We start from the raw sequence: 26,128 nt of genomic DNA on the forward strand, positions 1-26,128 counted from the left end.
CCTCAAGGGACCGTATCCCTATTTGCCCCAAGGTCATAGCTCCTAACCGAGCTTGCCGGCCCAGGGCCGGGGATACCGGTCAGCAACCCTCCGGGCTGGAGACCTCGGCGCGGGTGGGGCCGATGGGGCTGGGCGGAAGGGCTCCGAGGCCAAGGATGCGGTCACAAAGGGGACAGGGGATGAAAGGCACCGGGCCCGGGTCCCGAGCTGTCAGCTCTGCCGCCAGCCTCAGCGCCCCGGAGGGGGATGGGGTGCACGTAGACGCTCCGCAGCCCAGTCCAACCCAGGAGCCCAGGAGCAGCTGCCGCCGCCGCCGCCGCCGCCACGCGCGCAGAGAGCTCGGAGCCTCTTGGCTGCCCAGGGACCGGGGACCCGGGCCGCGGGCCGAGGGAGCCGGGCGTTGGGAGAGGAGCTCTTGAACCTGGCCGAGCGCCCGCCGGGAGGGCGTTCTCCCCGCCCCCGGAGCCTCTCCAGCCCGGCCCGCCCCGAGCGCGGGGAGATCACCTCCGCCTGTCACCTCCTCCCCGCGTCGCCCAGGTCCACCCGGGGCCCCCTCCCCCGGGCCGCCCCCAAGCACGAAGTTGGCGGGAGCCTTATAAAAGCCGGCTACGGCGCGACCCGCGGACACACGTTGCAGGCGCCAGAGCAGCCGCCGTTTAGACCCGCGCCAACTCCTCTGCCCGGACCTACGGCGCGACCATGTCCCATCACTGGGGATACGGCAAGCACAACGGTGAGTGCGGCCGGCGGGCGGCGCGGCGCGGCGCCCGGGGCCCCGGTACCCGCAGCGCCCGCACCTACTGTTTACCGCTGCCGTCCGGAGCACGCGAGGCTCAGGTGCGCCTCCGGCGCCCGCCCCGCCCGCCGCTCCCAGGCACAGGATGCCCCCAGCACAGATCCCTAGACCACCGTCGAGGAATCCCTGAGTCCCGCTGCGGCGCGCAGGGCCCGGGGAAAGGGGTGCGCAGCCGCAGCCACGGGACCCACGGACAGCCACTCCAGGGTCACGAGCCGGAGACCATCCTATCCCGACCCAGAAATAAACTAGGAAGGGTTGTAAGGAAATATTTTAGTTGTTGATCGCAGAGAAATTAGGGAACCCCCTTCACCCACCCACCCGCAACTTCATCCTCAGCACCACCTGTGGCTAAGACTCTCAGCACGAACTGTTCCGGGGCATTTTCTTGGGCTGGTCTGAATCCTTTGCGTTGATTTCTGAGTTTTCCCTTCAGCTCTCGACTTCTTATGTTAGGAGGTCACCAGGAACCCGGTTTTATCAGGGCCGCAGATCTGGGTTCTCCCGGGCCAGCAAACGCAAGGGAAAGATGTGTCTGGCGCATCTTTGAACATCTTTAGGGGTTTGGGGATCCCCAGGTCATGGGGATCCTGACCATTAAAGGAGGGGTGCCCGGGCCTGAGCAGGTGACTCTGTCCTTACATCTAGTCCGAGGACTAGAGGAAGGAATTCCGATCTGCTGGAGTGTCCTAAGTGAGCTTGCATATCCCAAATCCTAATCACAAACCCAGTGTCAGTTGCTCAATTTCAGTAAAAGGAGCATAAAAATGGCTAATATTTATATGGCGCTCACTACTTGTTCTAAAAGCTTTACATGTATTGATTCTAATTCTCACACCAACCTCTATAAGCTAGATGTTATTATTACCCCCTAATACAAATGAGAAAACTAAGGCACAGATTAAATGTTTTCCCAAAGGTTATTCAGCTGTTCGGTGGTGCCGCCAAAACTGGAGCTGAGCAGTTTGGCTCCAGAGTCATTGCCCTTTTCTAGGGGGTCTGCATGTGCCCTTCCCCACACTGGGGAGTTCACACGTCTGTTCTCAAACCCAGGACCCGAGCAATGGCATAAGGACTTCCCCATCGCCAACGGAGAGCGCCAGTCCCCTGTTGACATCCACACCCAGGCAGCCGTTCATGACCCTACCCTGAAGCCTCTGTCTCTTCGCTATGAGCAAGCGACTTCCCGCAGAATTATCAACAACGGTCACTCTTTCAACGTGGAGTTTGATGACTCCCAGGACAAAGCAGGTCAGTGTTTAAAAAATAACTTGTGCAGTTCAGCCAGTAGCTGTTTTCCCAGCTTAACAGGAGCAGCAGCAGGACCCCTGTAATACTACACTCTGATAATCTTCATTAGGTTGCAGTCTCTGAGGAGTAGGCTAATTACTTTGAAGTGGCAGGGGCTGTCTCTCCCTGTAAAATTCCTGGTTTCTATGTAGGGCATTGAATAACTGTGATATGCCTGGGAAAAGTCACAAAAGGCAAGGTGCCCTGGCAACAGAGATCAGCAAAGATGAGATTTGCAAAACTTGAACTTTTAAGACTCTAAAATATTTGTTTCCCAGAATTGATGCCTATCCAAGAAAAAGCACATCCTAGGGTGATCTGCAAGGTAGCAGTGAGAAGAGTGATGGAAACCTAATACTTTAAAATCCTGAAATTCTTGGAAACATTGTATTTACAAATACTTTCTCAGCATTGGGCTAGTGTGATAAAGGTGGTCGTGTATCTTGGTATCCACCCAGAAATTCATTCCACAAAGGAAAATGTTTTAGAGTTGGTTGGACATACCTGGTCCATTACTGACAAAACCAATTACCGTAATTTATTTGTAGTGAGGCTGTTTACAGAGCGCCCTTTGAATTGTTCTTTTCTTCTTGCTTAGAAATAGGAGAACAATCCCCTTGATTTTGTTGCCAGTGTCCTATTTTCCTGAGTGCTTTCCTCTGAAGGGCACTGAGTGAATGGAGCTACAAACACATTATGTGTGGTGGTGTGGGAGTCTGGGGGTGGGGGGCAGGGAGCATTGGGGCAAAATGAGGGAAGATAGAGACAACATTCAATAATGCTGTCAGAATGTTGGAGTAATGATATAGTACTCACATGGTATATAAATGTAATTATCGTCATTATAATAGAGTTGACTATTCTCTTTCAGTAGCTATCCAAAGTATTCAGTACAGTTTTGAAAAAATTCTTCCTTCCTCCCCTCTTGGGAGTGATAGTAACTTAACCTAAGTTTTTGTTTTCTTAACTGTAAAATTGGAGTAGCAGTATCTATTACAGAGGAAGGATTGAATGGGACAGACATATAAAACCTAGTGCCTGTCACCTAACAATTCCTCAATAAATGACCATTGCTCTTGTCGGGTCTACACACCATTTGACTGCCTTTATTAGGCAATTGCTGTAGCTATTGCACCTCTGATAAGTTTTTTGAATTAAGTTTTTAATTAGCTTTAAAATTACTTCCCATCACTTGATGGCATTTTAAAATCTTACTTTTATATTGTCCCAAACATGCCATTTATTATATTAAACTATGTACTGATTTTATATATGACATTATTACATAGTAATATGTCTTACCATGAATATGTCAAGTTCTGATGGATTTCTACATAAGCAGGAACTGATGAGAGCTAGCCACCTTTGTCTAACTACTTCTGGTGAATAACACATACATTACTAAAGCAACTGGCCATGTTTAGATTGTGAAACAGATGAAAATCAAGTGGTTCAGATAGAGGCTCAAACCCATGTCTTTAGAGACAGAGGTATTATTCACCTAGTTTTATGCAAAAAAACAAAATTCTTACAAATACCACTTATATGTTAAGACAAGCTAGGCATCTTGAGGGCAGGATGGAGTCCTGGTCCCTCTCCTGCATCCCCAGAGGCCATGATGGCGATACCTCAGGTAGAAAGACATAGAAATAATAGACGCTGACAGTCACTTTGATAAGTGCAACAAGGCAGTATCCCAAGGAAATATGGAAAGCAGGTTTGGAGTTGGCCTGAGCAAGTCAGAAAAGACTTTTCAGGGTGAATAAAGTTTATGGTTGAAGGATGAGGCTTGAAGGATTTCAGTTTCTTGGAGGAGACTCCAGACAAAAGGAAGTAGGAAACATGGGGGACTTGAGAGAGCTAGGCAAGAGGTACAGTAAAAACAAGAGGAGTGAATGTTAGAAAGACTTGTTCTCCTTTAAATACAGAAGACTCCTTTGTACTTTTGCCCATATCTCTTCAACATTTGCAGTTGTTTTGATTAAACAGGAAGCATTTTTTTTTCTAGAATACAGAATATATTAAATGCTGATGTTAAGGGAAAACACACCTACAGGATAGAAAAAAGAAAAAAAAGTGAAACAAAACCAATCATACCATGCAGAGAAACACCCTTTAGACTTTTTTTTTAAGATCCTAGACTCTCAAGTTAGAACAAATGGTAGAGATACTCTAGTCAAACCCACTTAAAATAAACATGAAGAAACAGAACGCTCAAGAGTTTAAGTTACTTGCTAATCATCTCCTTCCTAGTTTGTTGGAATGAGACTAAATGGCAACCACTTAAAAATAGAAATTGAATAAGAATCTTTGAAGGACCATCATAGTTAATATTTAGTGTGTTTGTACCATGTTTTTAAAAACTGATATACTTTTATGTTCACTTAAGTCAAAAAATAATTTTTCATTTTGGTCACTCAGTTTTTTAAAATGGACAGTTTATCATAGCTTTTTGTTAGGAATTATTTTCATGGTGTTAACATTTTTAGATATCCTTTATTTTCTGTAGTTAAATGCTTCAGTTCATTTACTTCCCCCCTCCACCCCCAGTGAGATTTCAGTCTTCTAGAACTTCTCATAGACTCAGATTTTCAGATGTATCCTAAATGTTATCTTATACCCAAACTTAAATACTTGGGTATAAGGACCTGAACTGGTAGAATTTATTGCTATGTTTAAGCTTGAGAGAAATCTTTTAAAATGCGGAGTTAATAGGCTTTAACTAGAAGCTTGGGTTAAAGCTCTCATCAATCTTCTAAATTCCTTTAAAAATAAACCACCTTAAATTAATGAAAAATTGTTAATCCTGTTAGGTTTTTTTTTTTAATTATTAAAAAATAAATCTTCCTGCTTGAGATCTTTTATTACATGCTCCATCTGGGATAAAAGAATAGTAGTCAAATTGTTAACTCCTGCTAACTTATTAACTTTTATTAATGAGTTTAAAACTCTCCTGCTTTATAGCAAAGTTAGAGGCAAATATCTTTGAAAAACCAATGTTCGAATTATTGGGCCAACCCATATACAACTCTCACATCATTTCTGCTTTTAGAAATTGGAATATTTTTATCTGTTTTTATTATTTCAAGAAAGAGAAGGAAGGAAGCTGAGTTCACCTGTGCTCATTTCAAGCAGATCATTGTTTGTATGATATAATGGATCGTCATACAAGATTCCTGCTTGATTTTCAGAGACTTGCTTTTGAAGCTTTAACATTTTCCTTTTACAAACAATTATAAGTTAAAAGGAAACAGAACAACAAAAAATGGAAGGGCTTGTCCTGCCTACTGCTAATGGTGTGAACAGAACCCTAAGCTTCTATAAAACTGACAAAAGCATCCTAGACACTGTATTTAATAATGTTCATGTCAAAGAGTTACTTTTTTTTTACTCTCGTACAATTACCATAAACCTGAAACTGAAAATTTCTGTTCTCTTGAATCTTAATTGTGCTTACACTAGTGAAAGTGACAGCTAAACATTTCACTACATAAAAAGAAATGGAATGTGGGTGTCTATTTCTCAGATTTGTCTACACTGACATTTGTTTTTTTAACCTTAGTAGGTAGCCCTAGGATTATTGACCACTGCCGAAAAACCAAAACCGATTTAATAAATTTCAAATTATTCACCTGCTAGAAATGTGTTTTTAGTAGACTTATTCATTTACTTCATTAATAGGAAATCCCTTAAATTTTAGTTTTAAACTAAGGATTATTGGGAGTAGTTTATTTATATTTTGGATTTAGGAGAGATTATTGACATTCACTAAGGTCTTTAGTTTGTTATTTGGATGCATCTTATATTAAGTAATAATAAAGTGATTAAGAAGGAAAAAAAATTTTAACATTAAATTTTTAATTTATATAAGTATCTAATTTGTTTCAATATTACTGGAATGAATCTCTTACTTTTCACAAGTAATGTATAATTTACATAAGTAATATGTATAAGAAGACAGATTATAATATTACATTTAGTGCTTATTTTGTGTTTTATATATAGTATGTATAATTGATGGAAGACCATAAAAGTTAAACTCTTCTGGGGCTCTTGGTTTTGAGATTTGGATTTAAATTAAGTTTGGAGAAGTCTTGAACAAGACATTGAGTCTTTGAGTAGAAAACCCCATTTATGTATCTCTATCACTTGTGGAAAAAACATTTCTGTGGTACAAGAGGTGATTGACTCTTCAGAGCCCCACTAACAGATTTTACAGAGGAAAAAAGAAACAATTTTTTAAAAAGAATATCAGCAATTTCTGATATTCTTTAAAATTATTTTTGCATTAGAAAAACAGGTTTTATTTTAAACTGGGGTAGTTTAGAAAATGGCTTGGAGCAATCAAATTAAGTAAAAAAATAAGTAGATCCAGAATATTGTGTAAGCTCCATCTTTAACCTTGTCTTTCCTATTTCTCAAATAAAAAGATGTATGCTACCTATATTAGAGTTTATGGCAATTTATTATTATAACAATGTTTTGAGGGATTTCATTGACTAAACTCCATGCTAAGAATTTGCTGAGGAATGACCAATTAGTTGAAGAGGACCAGAAATGCTGCTTTTTGTAGCAATTAAACTTCAAGAATTTAATACCTTTCCTAATTACAGTAGGCTTCTACTCTACATAGCAACATAGTTTTATTTTAACAGGAGTTCAAACAGGTATCTGGGAATAATAGATTAGCCCTGAAAGTGTTTAATCTTTGAACTTAGAGTGTTTCTTTTTTTTTTTTTTAGTATTAGAAAACCTTATTTAATAAAAGCTCATATACTCTTGCCTAATTCTAAATCTTTTCTGAAATATTATCAGTTATCTCAGATGCTTACTATGGTTTTATTTAACTAATTTTGCCATTTGGTAGAATTAATGATGTTACAAATGGTTTTTATGATCAGCCAGTTAGTAATTTAAAAAAGTTATTATAAAGGAATTAATTTTGGTATCAATTTACCTTATAAACATGTATTTTGTTTTAAGGGTATATATAATTATGAAAAATGGGAATTCCTTCATTTTGGAAAAAGTCTATTTTGGGGATATAAGGATAATTCTTTCCTTATCAGATTTAGAAAAACACTTTTACAATAAAAGTTAAGTTTCAAGAGATGTGATATTATCAGAATACATCCAAATTCATGTTTCTTAATAGATCTGTAATGTAATACCATTTATAATTTGTTCTCTTTCTTTTTTTTTATTCTTTTCTTCTCCTGGCCTATTGTAAGGCAGATCTGGCAGCCAGAGGTTGTATCAGGAGCCATAGAAAGGCCTGACTGCTTAAGTATCTTCCAGCCAGCTTTATCTTTTCTTTGAATAGATGAATGGGTATTGCTGCCATCTAAGCATATTTAGGTGAAGTTGAGCGAACAAACTTTTTGTACAGACTTTGTCCCTTGGTTTTACAAAGCCAAAATTAGTTTGGGCTCATTACTCTGTGGAATTATAAATCAAAGCTAATAAAATACACTTATAGCAAAAGGTGTTCTAATCCCAGTTCTAGAGAAATAAAATTGAAGTAGTAGAACTAAACTAATTTTAAAAGCTTGTATCAGTTAAGTCCCATTAATACATATAAATTAGGTAAAAGGCTTTTTGGAGGGAATGGGGGAAACAGTGATTTCTTACTATTTTAATCCTCTCTTAAGACACAGCTCATTAATTATCTACAGATAGACTATAGTCTAAGAATGTGATTTCTAATATGGATTTAAGTGTAATAAAGTTACATTAATATCAGAACAGTAGAATCATGGGATGGTTATTAAAGTTAGAATTTCAAGAAAGCATTATGCACTGCGTCTCACAGATAATCAGTCAATTCTTAGTGAAGTAGTAAATAATTGGAGGTATCCATTCTACAAATGAGCAAATTAAGATCAGAAAGTCAAATAGAACATTTTAAGGGTATAAAGCTAATTAGTAGCAGTGACAATCTGCTGTGTAAGGAAAATTGTAAGCCTGTGTAAGGAAAAAGCCTGTGTAAGGAAAATTGATTTTATGTTGTTAAGCTCAAGGGAATGCTTATTGTTTCACAAATTCTGGTAAGAACTGGTATCAGAGGTTAGCAAGGCCGGCTGAAGGTCAGTCACTGGGCCGTGGCAGAGGAGAGATTCCTCAGCTTGCAGGTGTGCAGCAGACCAGCACTGACGAGTTGCTGTGGGCACTTCCTCACTGATTCACAGAGGAATTCATAGTTCCCCTGAAAATTTCCTCTCTCTGAACCTGAACCTGAACCTATGAGGAGGCCCCAAAAAAATCTGGAAGAGAAGTGCCACTGTGCTCAGAAAACAGATGGGAAAAGCATCCATCCTTCAGTCAACACAAGTGAGGAAAAAATAAAACAGTTGAAATGATCCTCTTCAGCTCTGTAGACTAAACCTGAGTCTAGATTGAATTTTCAGAGTGAAAATGTTGGTTCAGGCATAAATTTAGTACTATAAAATGGGATTAAAGATTGTAATATTCAGTAGTGTGTGTTTCACGTGCATGTGTATGAGTGTGTGTGTATGTAAATGTGTGTGTGTATGTGTGTGTGTGTGTATATATATATATATTTTTTAATTTTAGTGCTAGAAGGAGGACCCCTCACTGGCACCTACAGGTTGATTCAGTTTCACTTTCACTGGGGTTCATCTGATGAGCAAGGTTCTGAGCATACTGTGGATAAAAAGAAATATGCTGCAGAGGTAAGATACACTTTTTTTCTTTCAAAAGCTTAATTTTGTAAACTCAAACCCCCTATTTTACAGAGGACCTTCACATTTGCTTTTTATAACTTTTATTTGTGATATTACGATTAATGCTGCAAAACTTTCCCTAAGACCTCCATTTGCACAAAATTAATAAATTCAAATTGGAGGATCCTGTTTTAATGGAAATCTAGAAATAAACTTTCTGTCTTTCCTCAAAAGTATGCAACTCTTTTTCTTAGAGTTGTTGAAGGAATCACTTGATATTATGCCAATTAGAATTAAAATACAAGTTTAGATTTAAAATTATCCACATTTTCACTCTCTTTAGTAACCTCTAGCTGTGAAGAAAAGATCGCTAGATAGCTGTGTAGGCTTTTATCATGTAAATCATTTGTTGTTTGTGGTTTTGTCTCCTACTTTAGCTCCACTTGGTTCATTGGAACACCAAGTACGGGGAGTTTGGAAAAGCAGCGCAACAGCCTGACGGACTGGCTGTTTTGGGTATTTTTCTGAAGGTTAGTTGATGGCCCAATTCTTTGTATTCCCTGTTTTCAAAAAAGATTAACTGGACAGAACATTCATAACAAATAGGACATTCTACAAAGAGCCTAGGAAATGCCTTTGGCTCTGAAGTATTTTCAGGCTTATTTTCCCGTGCATCTGCTAGTAGCAGTAGAGATGGGGGACAAAATTGCAGAGATATTTCATAGGTACCATTTGGATGTAAATGTGAAGGGTATATACATGTGAAATGTGAAATGAGAAAGAGGCATATTTTGGATGAATACTAGTATTTTTTTTTCATTCAACCTTAAGCTAGATAGTACTATTTTATGATAGTGCTAAATTAAGACCAAGTTTTGGAGAAGTGAAGGACAGTGACTCCATATTGGAGAATTCAGGCAACAAGAGTAGGACATACAGGTTGAGCTGCCCTCTGGATAGTTGTCAACCCAGTGGAGAAAGGTCTGGGCTGCAGATTCATGATTCTGGAAATCCTGTGTCAAGGTGGGAGGTACAAGTGTATATGAAATCATCCGAGGAAAGCATGAAGAGGGAGGATAAAACTGCTCAGCAAGCAACCCTAAGAAACTTCAAACTGTAAGGAAAGATGCTGATTAAATGACTAAAAACGAATACAGGAGTCAAGGGAGATTTGGGAGGCTGGAGAGCAGGAGGAAAGCCAAAAGAGGGGAGAATTTTTAAAAGGAGGGAAGATGATAGCACAAAATCCTGCATGAAGCTTAAAGTAAGCACGTGAACAGTGCTCTTTGCTTTGGCAGTTGGAGATCACTGGTGACATTTGAGAAGGTAATTTCAGGGGAACTACAGGGGCAGAAGCAGAAGGAGGTTGTCAGTGAAAGAAGGGAAATCAAACTAAGACTGATGGGTGGCGTGTAACAAATGGTGGGTTTTGGTTTGCTATTTGGAGAAATTTTACCATAGAGCTGCCCTAATTAAAAGCTGGTGTAGTGCCAACTGAAATACACTATCTTGTCCCTTGTCTCTTTCTATAGATTGGTGATGCTAAACCAGGCCTCCAGAAAGTTGTTGATGTGCTGGATTCCATTAAAGCAAAGGTATAGTTGAATTTTTTTGCCACCTGAATAAGGTACCTATTTTCCATACCCCACTTATTTTTGAAAATTCTTTTGCTCAAATTGAGTAGTCTCGGTTTGACGTGTGGTGCTTAGATGAGCAGTTAATAAAGGTAAAATGTTGCTTATGCGTTTATTTAACTTATCGTCAACCCAAAGTTGATCCTAATACTTGTATAATTTTAAGACTTGTATTTATTTAATCTTGCTTCCTATCATTTGAACATCCATATGCAAGAGTCAGAGAAAATCATGATTGCAAGGAGGCTGAAAGATCATCTGGTCAAATTATTCACTCATTCATACAGTAGATATTTGCTGAGTACTTACTACATTCTGGTCACTTTGTTAATCTAGGAAATACAGTGGTGAACATGACAAGTCAAGTCATGCTTTGTGGAGATTTATATTCTATGACCTCTTTGAATTCATGTTTAAATCCGCTCCACAGCACAGTTGTGCTGAGGTCATGGAGCATCTGCTTATAAATACTACCATCAGCAGTAGCAACCTGGCTTTATAAAACTCATCCTCAAATCGAAGCAGCATCTGTCTTCTGAAATGCTTACCTGTTACCCTGAGCTTGACTCCCTTGATTCACATAGAATAAACCTGATCCTACAACACTAATTCAGAAAGATATATGCACCCCCTCATTCACTGGAGCATTATTTACAATTGCCAAGATAGAAACAGCCTAAGCATCCAGTAACAAATAAATGTATAAAGAAAATGTGGTATATAGATAGATAGATAGATATAATGGAGTCAGCCATAAAAAAGAATGAAATCATGCCATTTGTGACAACATGGATGGACCTTGAGGGCATTAGGCTAAGTGAGATAAGTCAAAGAAAGAAAGACAAATACCATATGAACTCATATGTGGAATCTAAATAAATAAGCAAAACAAAACAAGCAAACAAACAAAAAACCAACTCAAAAATACAGAGAATAGATTGGTGGTTGCCAGAGGTGGGGGTGAGGCCAAAATGAGTGAAAGGGGTCAAAAGGTACAAATTTTCAGTTATAAAATAAGTCGTGGGGATGACTTATAAATAAGTCAAAATAAGTACTATATTGTCTATAGTTAATAATACTGTATTGCCTACTTGAAAGTTGCGAGGAGTATATTTAAAAGTTCTTAACACAAGAAAAGAAAATTCTGTGACTATATATGTTGACAGGTGTTGACTTATTGTGGGTGATCATTTCACAACATATTCAAATATTGAATCTTTACATTGTATTCCTGAAACTGATATAACATGTCAATTATGTCTCAAAAAAAAAAAAAAAGGAAACAAAGCAAAACCTGATCTTCCTTCCACTTGACCCTATTCTCTATCAGCCTTTTACCTACCCCCAGGCTAATTATCTTTAGTTCCCTTTAACTAGTCTTACATGACAGTTGTGTCTTTGTAGCAAACTTGTCACTCTTCCAGTAACTCTTTCCTGTTGCTTCTGTTGCTCTAAAAGCATGGTGTCCAGAACTGAATACAGTTCTTCAGTTCTAACCCAGCCATCAAATAGGACAGCAAGACAATTACCTCCTCATCAAGGATACTATATATTTTCTGTTACAGCAACCTAAAATTGCCTCATTTCAGTGGCAGCAATTTCACTTTAAATACTGGCTATGATCAATGAATGACTTAAAGAAAAATATAAGGGATTATTTTAGAGCAGGGGTCCCCAACTCCCGGCCACAGACAAGTCCGTGGCCTGTTAAGAACTGGGCCACACAGCAGGAGGTGAGTGGTGGGCAAGTAAGCAAAGCTTCATCTGTATTTACAGCCGCTCCCCATAGCTCACATTACCGCCTGAGCTCCGCCTCCTTACAGATCAGTGGTGGCATTAGATTCTCTTAGGAGTGCAAACCCTACTGTGAACTGCACATGTGAGGGATCTAGGTTGCACACTCTTTATGAGAATCTAATGCCTGTTGATCTGAGGTAGAGCTGAGGCAATGATGCTAGCACTGGGGAGTGGCTGCAAATACAGATTATCATTAGCAGAGAGGTTTGACTGCACAGAGACCATAAAAAATCAACTGCTTTCAGACTCATATCAAAATCCTATCAGTGGGTGTCAAGTGAAAACAAGCTCAGGGCTCCCACTGATTCTGCATTATGGTGAGTTGTATAATTATTTCACTATATATTACAATGTAATAAAGAAACAAAGTGCACAGTAAATGTAATGTGCTTGAATCATCCCCAAACCATTCCACCCCCTCCCCTGGTCCGTGGAAAAATTGTCTTCCACGAAACCAGCCAAAATGGTTGGGTACCTCTGTTTTAGAGGACAAGGTGAGAAAATGGATAGGTGAAATTAATAGTCAGGTTCTCTTGCTCATATCTGCCAGTCTAAATTTCCATGTCAAATGTCTTCTGTTAATTTGTTTTATTCTGTTTTCTGGTGAACATGGAACTTCTCTTTAAAAAAATTGAAAGTTTTCTGGGTACCAGAGGGGAATATTTCTGTTTCCTATTCTCCTGCCTCCCCCCTACTCTGATCATGTGACATTTCTAACACGTGTATTTCCTTGTTCCAGGGTAAGAGTGCCGACTTCACTAACTTTGATCCTCGTGGCCTCCTTCCTGAAAGCTTGGACTACTGGACCTACCCTGGTTCACTGACCACCCCTCCTCTCCTGGAAAGCGTGACCTGGCTCGTGCTCAAAGAACCCATCTCTGTTAGCAGTGAGCAGGTCTGTTTGCTAAAGTCAGGTGGAGCATTTAGTCCAGGCAGAAGGACTTGGCCTTTGGAGTCAGACAGACCTGGGCTTTAATCCTCCTCCTGATGCTTCTAGCTGTGCAACTAGTGCCAACAACAGTGCTTAGCAGATATAATCAACACTCAATAAGTATTTGTTGTTGTTAACTATAACCTTAGGCAGTTTTTTCTTTTTTACTCTAAAGTTGGATAAAATTGAAGATTACATGAGAAAGGTGTCTGTCACCTAATAAATGCTTTTTTGTAAGCTATGAAGAAACTGAGGCTGGGAACAAAGAGATTTTATATTCAAGGGTGCATAGGTATGGGTGATAATTCCCAGCCTACTGCTCACTCACCTAAGAGCTTACTGCAGTTTATTTATGTCAGAATACATTTCTGGATCCTGACAAAGGCAAGAGTCATCCCTTAGAGAAAATATGTCTATTAAAAGTCATTCCAGGTTGCTTTAGCAGCTTAGACCAGATACACATTTCCTATACAGTGTAGTTTGTGCTGTTCGAGTGATCAGTGCATGCAGTGACCATGGCTGTGCCTGTTACAGTAGTTGGCTTACATGAAGTTGACTTCCTGGGGGGTGATCGAGGGAATATTAGTGGACCAAAGAGATCAGGTTCAAGGCTATTGATTCATGGGCAGCTACATTACTTCCCAAACCACCCTTCTTCATTTAGATCAAGTCATGCTTAAGGAAAGGGAAGTGCCAATTTGCAAAAACAACCTCAAAGAAGAAAGAAACCGGTTGAGGGCTGCCTATGTCACATCACTGTGCCAGGAACTGACACAAATTTAATAGGGAATCAAAATTAACCAATGATAAGGATTTGAAATCCCAGCTTGGGCAGATTCATTCCTGTGTTTCTATAAATTTAAGAAGAGATGTCAGCCCATCATTCGGCCCCGGAATTTGCAGATCCTGGATCACTTCATCTAATTGTACAGATGCTGTCGTTTATCTTCCCTGGGGTAGAAAACCAAACCTTAATTTGGATCTAGAATTGTTATTATTACTTTACATCTCAGAATTATTTTATAGGCTTTTGATGTTTGATTATAGAATTAAAAGAGGAAAAAAAACAAGCTCACCAAAAATTTCCTTTCAATTGACAGCAAGATTTTGTGTGTATTTTATAGAAATTGATTTGTTGTATAAAAGCATATATATGTGATCTATATGTGATTATATATCTATTGGGAATCAAATTAAATTTTGAACATTGCAACATGGAACTGTGAATATTGGGGAATGTATTTCAAGATTTAACACAAACACATAATTGAATACTCCTGTGAAACTTTTATTTTTAATTTTTTCATCTTTGATTTTGTCTTTTAGTTATCGAAATTCTGTACCCTTAACTTCAACGCAGAGGGCGAACCTGAACACCTGATGGTGAACAACTGGCGTCCGACTCAGCCACTGAAAAACAGACAAATCAAAGCTTCCTTCAAATAAAATGGTCCCAGAGCCCGTGTCCAGTGAAGAGTCTTTGGGTTTCCCTTTAGCTAAGCACAAGTCTACCTTGGTGAATTGGACCCTGGCTGCTTTGTATCTATTTGGTTTTCTAGACCCTTCTCGACCTGACGTGCTTACTACTAAAATGTGAAAACCTAGACCAATTGTCAGGCTTGACAGAATTGCTGTGACTGGTGCTTTGCTTATGGTAGTAGCCTTTTTGTAACAGAGAATAATGTAAGGAGTAGGAGAAAAGTACCTTGACTTTGTTTGTAGCACGTGGGCTAATGAGCATTCACGATTGTTCACTAAAATGCTATTTTTAAAACATAAGAAAGTAGGATGATTGAATGCAAAGCCATATAATGAGATAAATTGAGCTGTGTAATATAAATCAGGTAAAATAGTCATGATCCTATGTAATGTAAATCAGATAAAATAAATGTTTGTGGTTCCAATATGGTAAATTAAAGAAAATTTTTTTAATTCTTATATATTTGTAGCAATGTTATGTTAAATATGAATTATGTTGTAATTTAGTGACTTTTGAAATATAGGGTTGTAAATGAAGTATTATCTGTAAAGATTGTTATAGTTGTGATACAGAGTATATTTCCATTCAAATAATATATCATAACTTAATAAATATTGTATTTTAGATATATTCTCTAATAAAATCTGGAATTCTATTTTGGGTTATTTTATTTTATGCTGGGCAGTGGGTAATAGTGGAGGAGCAGATGTGTACTTTTATAATTCATATTCATTCACTGTTAATAATAAGCCATCATAATTGACTTTCTCATAATTGATGGAGTCTCCATAAAAGGAAAACCCCTGAAGGTCATTTATTATTTGCCAAGCACTGTTTTAAGTGACTTGTGAGCACTCACTCATGTGATCTCCATGAGGACTGATCCTGCAAAGGAGAGAGGAAGTGGTGATATGAACAGCAGAAGGGGGGTGGGGGGATATCCTGAATCAACACGTGCTCCCTGGAAATACAATAAATACAAATCCATTTTATTCAAAAAGGGAAACCAAGTGGTATCCAGAAGTAAAAGAGTCATTTGAATCTTAGGAAGGTAAATTACCCTATTACAGGTAGGAAGAAGAGTGGATAGATGAAATACCAATCTCCCACTACTATGGCTGTTTTGGATCTAGCTCCGTGCCAGGACCATGGGATGTTTGGCTAATGAGTTATTATGGGAAGCCAAATTTAACACATAACTCAGGTTCCACACTTCGAGGAACAAAAACTCTTTGTTAACAGAGGTAGCAAACTCTCTAAACTCACTCTCACCTGCTTTCCTAAGGAACTAAGCTGAGTTTTCTGAAGAAGAAAGATCACAAGCTTTGGAGTTTGATGATTTGTTTTGAATCCCAGCTCTTCTCAACCTCTCTGATCCTGAGTGTAAAAAGAGAATAACACGCAGGATATTCATAGTTATATGGGGTAATGTCTGGTGTATAAGAGGTGGTCGAAAATAACACATTTAAATGTGCTGTGTGTATGTGTGTGTGTGTGTGTGTGTGTATGAGTCTGTCAACTTATTTTTCTGGAACAAGGTTTCTCCTCTAATTTGTTGTTTATTGCTTTGAGTATGGAAACCACAAAGCCAACCTTAAACAGAATCGTGTATGAACTAATGCAAGAGGGAGGAGATATGGGGATGTATGTATACGTATAGCTGATCCACTTTGTTATACAGCAGAAATTAACACACCATTGTAAAGCAATTATACTCTAATAAAGATGTTAAAAAAATCTCTTATTTTTCAAATCAAAAAAAAAAAGTAAATACTCCAGGTGAGCTGCAGAGGGCCTCTTCTAAATACGAAGAGTTTAATTTGTGTATATTTTTACATATTGGTTTTCAGTTATATATGGAAGCAGAAACTTGTCAACAACTGAGTTCTATATATAGATGAATTATGATGTTCTTGGTGCCTAATAAATGATCTCTATATTCTGCAATGAAAACATTTTATATCACTTTCAGCTGGGATTAAATGTAATCAGGAGACATTTTCTTGAATTTTTTTTGAGAAACAAAAACTTTCACAAATTATTCTAATTTATACCAGTGCTTTTCAGATGTTCCATCAAGATATTCCTTAAAGCAGAGAAGAAATTCCTTAGGCACAGTTTGGAGTGGATCATTGCTTCTTTAAAGTCTCATGTTTTACTAAATTTACTCAAAATTTCCATTCTACTCTGTATTATAGCCATGTTCTTTTTTTTTGCGGTACACGGGCCTCTCACTGTTGTGGCCTCTCCCGTTGCGGAGCACAAGCTCCGGACGCGCAGGCTCAGTGGCCATGGTTCACAGGCCCAGCCGCTCCGCGGCACGCAGGACCCTCCCGGACCGCGGCACGAACCCGTGTCCCCTGCATCGGCAGGCGGACTCTCAACCACTGTGCCATCAGGGAAGCCCAACCATGTTCATTTTTAACATAAAATGTTTTAACTGGCTCATTACAATTAATAAAATTGGCACTGGAGCAGTGTTTATCCTGCAACTTATTGTCACCTCTGGTTATCAGGTGTACCTGCTGGGACCCAGGTAGCCCCCGTTTGAGAAGTACTAATAAAGTAATGTTGGGAGTCAGGAAACAATTTAATGTTAACTATTGAGGATTTTGATTATATAATATTTATTTCTCCAAGGACAATTGTTAGTTTTAAATGGTGTTCACCTTGACACCTTAATGCAGCAGTCCCCAACCTTTTTGGCACCGGGCACCGGTTTCTCGGAAGACAATTTTTCCACAGACCACTGGGGGGGGATGGTTTGGGGATGATTCAAGTGCATTACATTTATTGTACACTTTATTTCTATTATTATTACATTGTAATATATAATGAAATAACTATACAACTCACCATGATGCTGACAGGAGGTGGAGCTCAGGCAGTAATGCAAGCGATGGGGAGCGGCTGTATATACAGATGAAGCTTCACTTGCTTGATTGCCCGCTGCTCACCTCCTGCTGTGCAGCCCGGTTCCTAACAGGCCACCAACTGGTACCTGTCCATGGCCCGGGGTTTGCGGACCCCTGCCTTAATGGATATCGTAATTGGTATGTTTACATTTTTTAAAGTATATTTGAATTTTTCTTTTGCATTTCACTAATAGGATTCTAACTCAGTTATTCTCACTGAATAAAAAGAAGGCAAGTAACATAAATGATACTGTAGTAGGCATACAGGGGCCCTCCAAAGATGCCTTCATCCCAAAATTGTGAATATGCTACCTTACATTGTAAAAGAGACTTTACAGATTTGATTGATTATATTAAGGATTTTGAAATGAAGTGATTATCCTGAACTATCCTCATGGGCCCATTGTAATCACTAGGGTTATTATCAGAGGGAGTCAAGAAGGTCAGAAGCAGAGGAAGGAGATGGGGCAACAGAAGCAGAGACTGGGTTGTTGCAGCCACAAGCAAGGGAAGCTGGCAGCCTCCGGAATCTGGAAGAGGCAAGGAACAGACTCTCCTCTGGAGCCTCCAGAACCAGCCCTGCTGACACCTGGATTTTAGCCCTGTAAGGCTCACTTTGGACTTCTGACCTCTAGAAAGGTGAAATAATAAATCTGTTGTTTTATGCCATAAATTTGTGGTGATTTGTTATAGCAGCAATGGGAACATAATACAGATGCAGCAATTATATGGAAAATCCATATGAAAATAAACTGTGAATAGCCAAAAGTTTACCTGTGCAGCCTTGGAGCCCTGGTAGAAATCATTCCTTGGCCTAGAATGTTCCTCCTCTCCATCCCTAACTGTGAAATCTTACCCGTCCTTGGATGCCAAGCTCTAACATCAACTCTTAACATCAACCCCCAATCTCTCATTCAGAAGAGTTTGTGATTCTATGGCTTCTAACACCAGTACCTTCTCCACCTGGGACTACAATCGTGACACATCTGTCTCCCTTCCAGCTTTGAAAGCCCCTGGAGGGCAGCTTTTGTTTCACTGCTGAGCTCTGTGTACATGGCTGGTGTTTGGCAAACATGTGTGGGATGGAATTAATCAGGAAAAGCCTTCTGAGGGGAGTGAACTTTGTCCTAGATCTGAAATGAGTCAAGTGGGTGGGTGGTGGAAGGTGCCCTGCTCTCAGACGTGCACTCTGCACTTTGTGTGCAAAGAAAATGTAGCTCTTTATTTACTAAGGCTCATCTCATCTTCCCCAGGCCCACCCTCATCCACAATGCTCTGTGTAGTGGTGGTGGGGTGGTTGAAAACTCAAACCTGCCACCAAAGAGCATCTCAATCTATTCTGGTTTGAAGCAGATTTTTAAAGGTTTTCTATCTCTTAATTCCTCACCAGGCCACACAAATGGCATGCCTGGATGACTGGAGCAGGCCTGGATCCGTAACAGGTCCCCTAGGTGCTAGATGGCCTCTGCCGTGGGGTGCCCTGCCTAGGCTGGCCCTGACCTCAGTCTGTGTCTGCTGACACTTGTTTCATCTGGTCTTTGGAGGTGTCTATAGCTGAATTTATCCCCACCACTGCCCCGATTGCAAAGTCCTGTACTCTCCCATTATAGCCCTAGGAGAGTGTCCAGGTAAATGCTGTTTCCAAAAGGGAACAGAGTATAAGGGAAGCCCCTTTCACACAGGAAGAATCAAACAGAGACAGCCTCCCTCTTCTGACCCAGGTACTGGGGGCCTTGCTTTCCCCTCATCACCCAGATTTGACCCTGAAAGAAGGTGGCAGTGAGGATGAGGACATTGGTACCTGACCTCTTTTCTAGCTTCCCCTCCCATTCTCCTCTTTACACTGGTCAGAAAGGTAGTCTGTCTCTTCTTCATATATGATGGGGCTGCCCTTATACTGTTTTCTTCTGGAAGCAATATTCACCAGGACCCTTCCCCACAGTCATAACAGCAGATAAAATGCACATAAAGAAAATTGGTTTCACCAGTAGAGGAAGGTCTATCAGAAAATATTTCAAAATTACTATCGTTGTTATACCTAGCAATATGTTGTTATGGAGACTTCAAGAGCTCTCTTTAGCCTAATTGGTAAAAATCTAGACGATATTTAATTTGTGTTTCTTCCCCTTTTCTCTCCATTCTCTCTCTGTCCTGAAACCCTACCTTCATTATGAAGTAAATAGTGCTTAAATAAGTCAACGACACGTAGCATCATTACTTTTCTTCTAATATTTCTAAGAATTTGATGGAATGAAACAAGAGAAAACCCTGTAGTCTCTGGTACTGAAAGGTTTATGTTTAACAAGTAGAGAATCACACAACTTCCTTTATATGTGTGACACCCTAGGGTCGGATGGTCTTTCTGTGGGATTTGGGGGAGAATCACATCACCAGGATACCTGATGGAGTTATATTCTGCAGAGCAGCATGGTGGCTCTGCTATTGAGGACTTGCCTTACAAGTTTACATGGTCTATTATGCTTGGAAGGAGGCTCAGCCCTCAGCCCCAGGGGCCTGCAATTGCTTGTGGAGAGAGTAGGCCCAGTGCAGTCCCCGCCCCCTGAACACTTTCCTCCACGGGGACTGGAACTGCCGTCTTCTACCGGATGTCCCCAGTGTTTTTGAAAGATTCCCCAGTGTTTTTAGAGAAGACATTGTTCCTGGACTTCCTCTTAGAAGAATGATTCTGACTTGTGTGGCAGAGGCCAGCACACCCTCCCAAGCAGGGCTCTCCAACACTCAGTCACTAGTCTGTCTTTCTCTCCCTCCCTTCACTCCACCTGAGTTTCTCCTTTGTAAAAGTTTTCAAGTCTGTGTGCTTTGTTGTCTGAAGTTTATTCTCAGAAAGTTCTGGCAGGAGGTATGATGCCTTTCAGCTCTGAGACCTGTGCATATATATAGAATTTCAAAACAATTTTTGTTAAACATACACCCACACACAGAGTGACTGGCAACTTAACAAAGATTAAAATGATAAATTTTATGTGGATTTTATCACAGTTTTTTAAAAAGTCAAATATAAATTCCTTCTACAATATCCACTGTTTCATTATTCACTTCTCCCCTGTCAGTTGAAAACAGGCTCAAAAGAGAAGAGACATTTACAATCTCACTTGAAAGATGGATGAGTCCTTAAACAAGATTGTGGCACCAACATGAGCAGGATTGAAAGGCAGCAAATGTTGTGGTTAATCATAATGGATTGTCTAGATTCAATGCCTGGCTTTTTGTCTCTTAGAGCATAAAGTGGGGCAAGTTATTTAATCTCCTTTTCCTCATCTGTAAATTGAGGATTATAATACTAGCTGTCACATAAGGTTTTTGGAAGATAATCCATGTAAAAGGAATACTATCATGCTTAGAAAACAATAAAAAATATCAGCTAGGGGCTTCCCTGGTGGCGCAGTTGTTGAGAGTCCGCCTGCCAATGCAGGGGACGCGAGTTCGTGCCCCAGTCCGGGAAGATCCCACATGCCGCGGAGCGGTTGGGCCCGTGGGCCATGGCCGCTGAGCCTGCACGTCCGGAGCCTGTGCTCCGCAACAGGAGAGGCCACAACAGTGAGAGCCCTGCGTACCGAAAGAAAAAAAAAAAAAAAAAAAAAATATATATATATATCAGCTATGACAAGTAAGAAGTTATAGACCCCAAAAGTGACTAAAGATGAAAAGTCTTCAGTATTAGTCCAACTCAGACCAGGCTGCTGCTTGCAAACAGCTGTGAATGACTCCGTATGTCATCTTTCCTCTCTTTCTCCTAGGGATCAGGATGCCACCTGTGCTGCATTCTTGGACAATGCGCCCAAGAATTCATGTGTGCCCTGATTGTTCTGTGAAGTACATACTAGATGAATGAAGAACAAGCTTTTTTCCCCTTTGCTTCAAAGTCTACAGAGCTCTTATGCAACCAGAAAAGGAGATAATGAATCCGTTTCAGATTGACATTTTTACTTGTTTTAAATGTAAACAAGTAAAAGGGGGAGATTAACTACTATAGAGAGCACTTTCTTAGCTTATCTTAGCCGACTGGGGCATGAAAATACAAATATCAGCTTCGAGGAAAAAGGTGTTTTATACGCATCATTGTTATCCATAGAGTTTTATAGGTACGGTATCAGAAACAAACCAAAAAGAAACATCAAGAAAGAAGTTTAGAGCAGGAAGTATATAGCCTTTAGCGTCCAACTGAGAGATGTTTTTCAGACTGTGTGACCTTGAACAAGTTGCTTCGCGACTCAAACCTGTTCTTTCACGTGTAAAATGGTGATAATATATATCAGAGGGTTGATGTCAGAAGTAAATGCGGTTTGTACGAAGAGCACCATTGTAGTCTGGCACATGGTAAGTGCTCAAGAGATAGTCGCTCTTGTATGCATGCTCAGAATAAGATCTATTTTCCTGTCAGACAAAATCCTCTTTATTGAGGATCACATCAGCCTTCATCTGCTGCCTGAGGTATGGTTAGGCAGAGGGTAAGAGTGTGAGGGTCTGGCTGCTGACATTTGAACACAGGCTCAGCTATCACTCACTGAGAGATGATAGGTAAGGTACTTAACCCCCCAGAGCTTCAGTTTCCTCATCCGTTCCATGGAGATAATAAGGGTACCTACTTGTGAGGGCTGTTTTGGGGATTAAAAGTGATAATCTAGGTAAAACTCTTAATCACCACACTTTGTTCATGGCAAGTGCTCCATAAGTGCTAGCTATGGTTATTAAAAATTCATTGACTCAACCACGCAGAAAGCCACTGGATTTTTTTCAGACTTCTGGAAATGCATCACCAAAGGGGTGGCTTTCATATGCTGCCTCCAACAATTGTATTGGGGTTTTTCACTTCAGAACACGCACTGATCATGCTGCAAGCCCAGTGCAATGTCTGAGTCTTCTGGGTATAGCTGTGGAACACTCACCATGACATCTCCAACAGTGGAGGCCATAGAGCAGACAAATGGCTCATTAACTGTGGAATGGAATGAGTGTGTGAAGACACAGTATCTGACGCCTTCTTTGGTGTAGAGATAGAGCTGTCCGCCCTGACAGGCTCTTCCATTTATTTTTTCAGCTGATCTTGTAGTGTTCAAGAAACCTCTTTCGGGCCACCCCCAAGTTTTCACAGTGGAAAACCCTAAGGTTTTCCACTGTGCCAGTAAGCAAACCTTCACTGTTTTTGCTTAGTTTTCATTTACCTGCTTCTCAGGTAAATTTACTAACTACAAAATAGTTGTTACAGCCATGAAGTTACAATATATGGCTTTTTAAAAATGCCATTGTCCTTGAAATAATTAATTTTATATACATATTAAAGACAATAAATTGACTTTAAATGTATACTAGTAAGATTGCTATATACAGATTTGCATACAAGTCAGGAAACATTTATATTAATGTTTAAAGTTTTGATCCTTCAGTCTTATCTGATAGGCTTGCAGAAACTTTGATCTGTGCTGATAGATTCTTTCTCTCCAGATATTTGTGCAGGTCTGATGGGTGCCTACAATTATTCCAAAATTATCCCTTGGGCATAATATACTATTATTGCCTGCTGAGGAAGCAGAAAAATTCAGACATTCCTTGTGGGCAAATTCCGTAGGTGATGCACCCCTGAAGGTTTCTGATTCTGTGTTTCCATCGTTCCTAATCCCAGTGAGGGAATGGGAGATCTGCTATTGCAGTCGGGACTGGGAAGTCACCACATCACTGGTGGTACTGTCACCCTGGCCAGGGCTTTCAGCTTGAGCCTTGTTAGTCCCACGGCCTTAGTGCAGATCTCTTTCTGCCTACACAGGTTGTGATGCTCTTGGAAAAAGAAGGGCATTAAACTTGCTTGGGGCTGTCCCACCCACTACAGAACTGTCTGTGCATTCTCTCTCTCTCTCTCTCTCTCTCTCTCTCTCTCTCTCACACACACACACACACACACACACACACACGTCATTACCTCCAGGATGCTCCCATAGCACCAGGACTGTTTGGCCTTCATGCTGCAGGCAGCTCAGGGGCCAGATTTCATCTGCCCCAGTAGTATTATCTCTTCCATGGTTCATTCTGATTTTAATCATGTGCTACACAGTGTGCATGTTTCTATAAACTTGGATCCCAAAGAGGTCAGTGTTCCTGTGTCTTTTCAAAGGCAGATTTTCAGCTCTTACATACATTAACTCATCCTAATAGACGGGTGGGGTATTGTCCAGCTCTGCTCCTCCACAGCTGCAAGCTCAACGTTCTTATGGATTCCTTGAATGAAGGAGATTCCTAAAGCCACCCACCAGCAGCAGCTGACCATCTATGTTAGTTTACTAGGGTTTCTGTTAACACAGTACCATAAACTGAGTGGCTTAAGCAACACTTTACTGTCTCACAGTCCTAGAGGCTGGAAGTCCAAGATCAAGGTCAGGGTCTCTGAAGGCACTAGGGAAGGATCTGTTCCAGGTCCCTCTCATAGTTCCTTGACTCATGGTAGCATAACTCTAACACTCTTGGTGTTCTCCTGTGTGTCTGTGTCCAAATTTCCCCTTTTTATAAGGACATCAGTCATATTGGCTTAGGGGCCCACCCTACTCCAGCACAAGCTCATCTTAACTAATTATGTCTGCAATCACCTGATTTCCAAAAAAGGTCACATTCTGAAGTACTGGGGTTAAGACTTCAACATTCCTTTTTGAGGGAGGAGAGACACAATTTAACCCATAACACTAATTAAATGTCCTTTTACATAATATTTTTGTTCAATGACAAAGTGAAATTGTATTCTTCAGAAATTCCTAAATATTCCTTATTTGGACATATACTTTACTTAATTATGATTAGTTCCTTATAAAGGATTTAATGGAATATACATGGCAAGGTTTAATCACTGCAACAGAAATTTTTAAATTTTATTTTATTTTTATTTCTTGGCCGGCATACAGGGTCTTAGTTCCCTAACCAGGGATTAAACCAGTGCCCCCTGCAGTGGAAGTGGGGAGTCTTAACCACTGGACCGCCAGGGAAGTCCAGAAATTTTTAAAAAGAAGAAGGGAAAAAGGAAAGCACAATTTAGAGTTCCCATGTGTTCATACTGTATGTAAACTTTCCCAAGAGGCAGAAATTTTTACAGAGTATTTGTGTATGTGCCAAACTGAAAAAAATAAACTTATCAAGCTACACTCACATCCCTAATATCTTCAAATGCATTTTGTTAGAAACCTTCATTTTCTCAGGAAGCAGTGAGTCTCTTACTCATGTTGTGTGTTTCATCAGCATGTTTGTTATTCTAGAGTTTCAGTTACAAGGCACGTTCTTTTACAGTTGGGGCAAAACTATTTCTATATACATTAGAATACGACCTACTGCTACCAGTGTATCAAATTTCTACATTTTATAAATTAATGCTCTAATAGCTCTGTTAGTTGAAAAACTGCTTTTTGTATAAAATAAGTAGTGCATGAATTTGGTTTTGTGTCAACTCATTGAATCTTTAAGGAGAAACAATTCACTTTCAAACTTCTTCCTTAGGTGTCTAAAATTCTGGCACATCTGGATTTCAGGTAAGTTCCTTTTTAAAAAGAATTCTGAATCGATACTTCATATAATTTTCCTTTGCTCTTCAAGGACAGGAAGCAAAGCATTAGACTTGTACTGAAATGACCCGGGCGGAGAGTTAGCCAAACTCTGTGCCGTTCTCACAAATTAAATCAGATCATTAGGTGAAAGATCACAGGAACTAATGCGTCGGTCATGATCACCTTGCCAAGTCACCTTCCAGCTGAAGTTGTCTTTCTGCTGTTTTCCATTCAGAAAACAGGGCTTGGTTGTTCTCTGAGCACTGTTGACCACCTATTGGACTGAACTGGGGACCCAGCTCAAATCTGGACCAAGAAATGGCCTGGAATAAAGATTTCTGCTCAAAGAGATAACAGTGAGTAGGTGAGCCTATCAGGCAGACCTTTACAAATCAGAGTCGAGATTACAAAGAGGATTGCCTAATAGAAAGAGGGGAAGAAAACAGCACAGGGAGCCCACAGGCAAAGATCTGGAAGCCCAAAAGACAGGAGGGAGAAGCTGGTCCCCAGGTCTGCCTGGGTCTCTGCCAGCTCTCTGTTTCTATTTACGTGAATTCCTAGCCTCCCTGTTCTTAAGGTAGCCTGAGCTATTTTTCCTTTGTATTATCCAAAGTGCCTAGTACACACATAATCAGAGATCACTTTATTTCCATGAATATTTTTGAGCTCCTCCTATTAGGTGCTGAGCTCTGAGCTAAAGACTTCCAGTCTTCCAGGAATGCACAGAGAAATCCTCTATGGATTGTTTTTTTAATCTAAATAAAGGACCACTTAAATGTGTCTCTTTCATTAATATACTAGCAGAACTATATTTAATTTTCATTTCTCTCTTCCTGAAAGATCTTGTAAATGGATCACAAACCCATTTTGAGTCAGGGGTGCAGGAATTTCTTCCCTCATGTGTCACACTTACATGAATAACATGTGATTTGCATGATCAGGCCACTCAAGATGGCTGCTCTCTTGATCTCTGTACATCCCCTTCTAGACAAGTCCCTGCCTCACCTACACCCTATTCCCCCACTGACCTTCCCTCTTAATCATAGGGCTGAATCAGCAAATGC

General features: G+C 40.2%; 1 protein-coding gene across 1 annotated transcript; it reads left to right on the forward strand.

Annotated features, from left to right (window-relative positions):
• Nucleotides 1–474: 474 nt before the first annotated feature.
• Nucleotides 475–15,266, forward strand: CA2 (carbonic anhydrase 2). Its single transcript, XM_004276152.1, has 7 exons — nt 475–733; nt 1,850–2,047; nt 8,660–8,778; nt 9,207–9,299; nt 10,302–10,364; nt 12,940–13,095; nt 14,458–15,266. Exons 1-7 carry the CDS (start codon nt 700–702, stop codon nt 14,575–14,577), a joined length of 783 nt encoding a protein of 260 aa, XP_004276200.1. The 5' UTR covers nt 475–699; the 3' UTR covers nt 14,578–15,266.
• Nucleotides 15,267–26,128: the final 10,862 nt, after the last annotated feature.

This window comes from Orcinus orca, chromosome 17 (assembly GCF_937001465.1).
Source record: "Orcinus orca chromosome 17, mOrcOrc1.1, whole genome shotgun sequence".
Lineage (NCBI taxonomy): Eukaryota > Metazoa > Chordata > Mammalia > Artiodactyla > Delphinidae > Orcinus > Orcinus orca.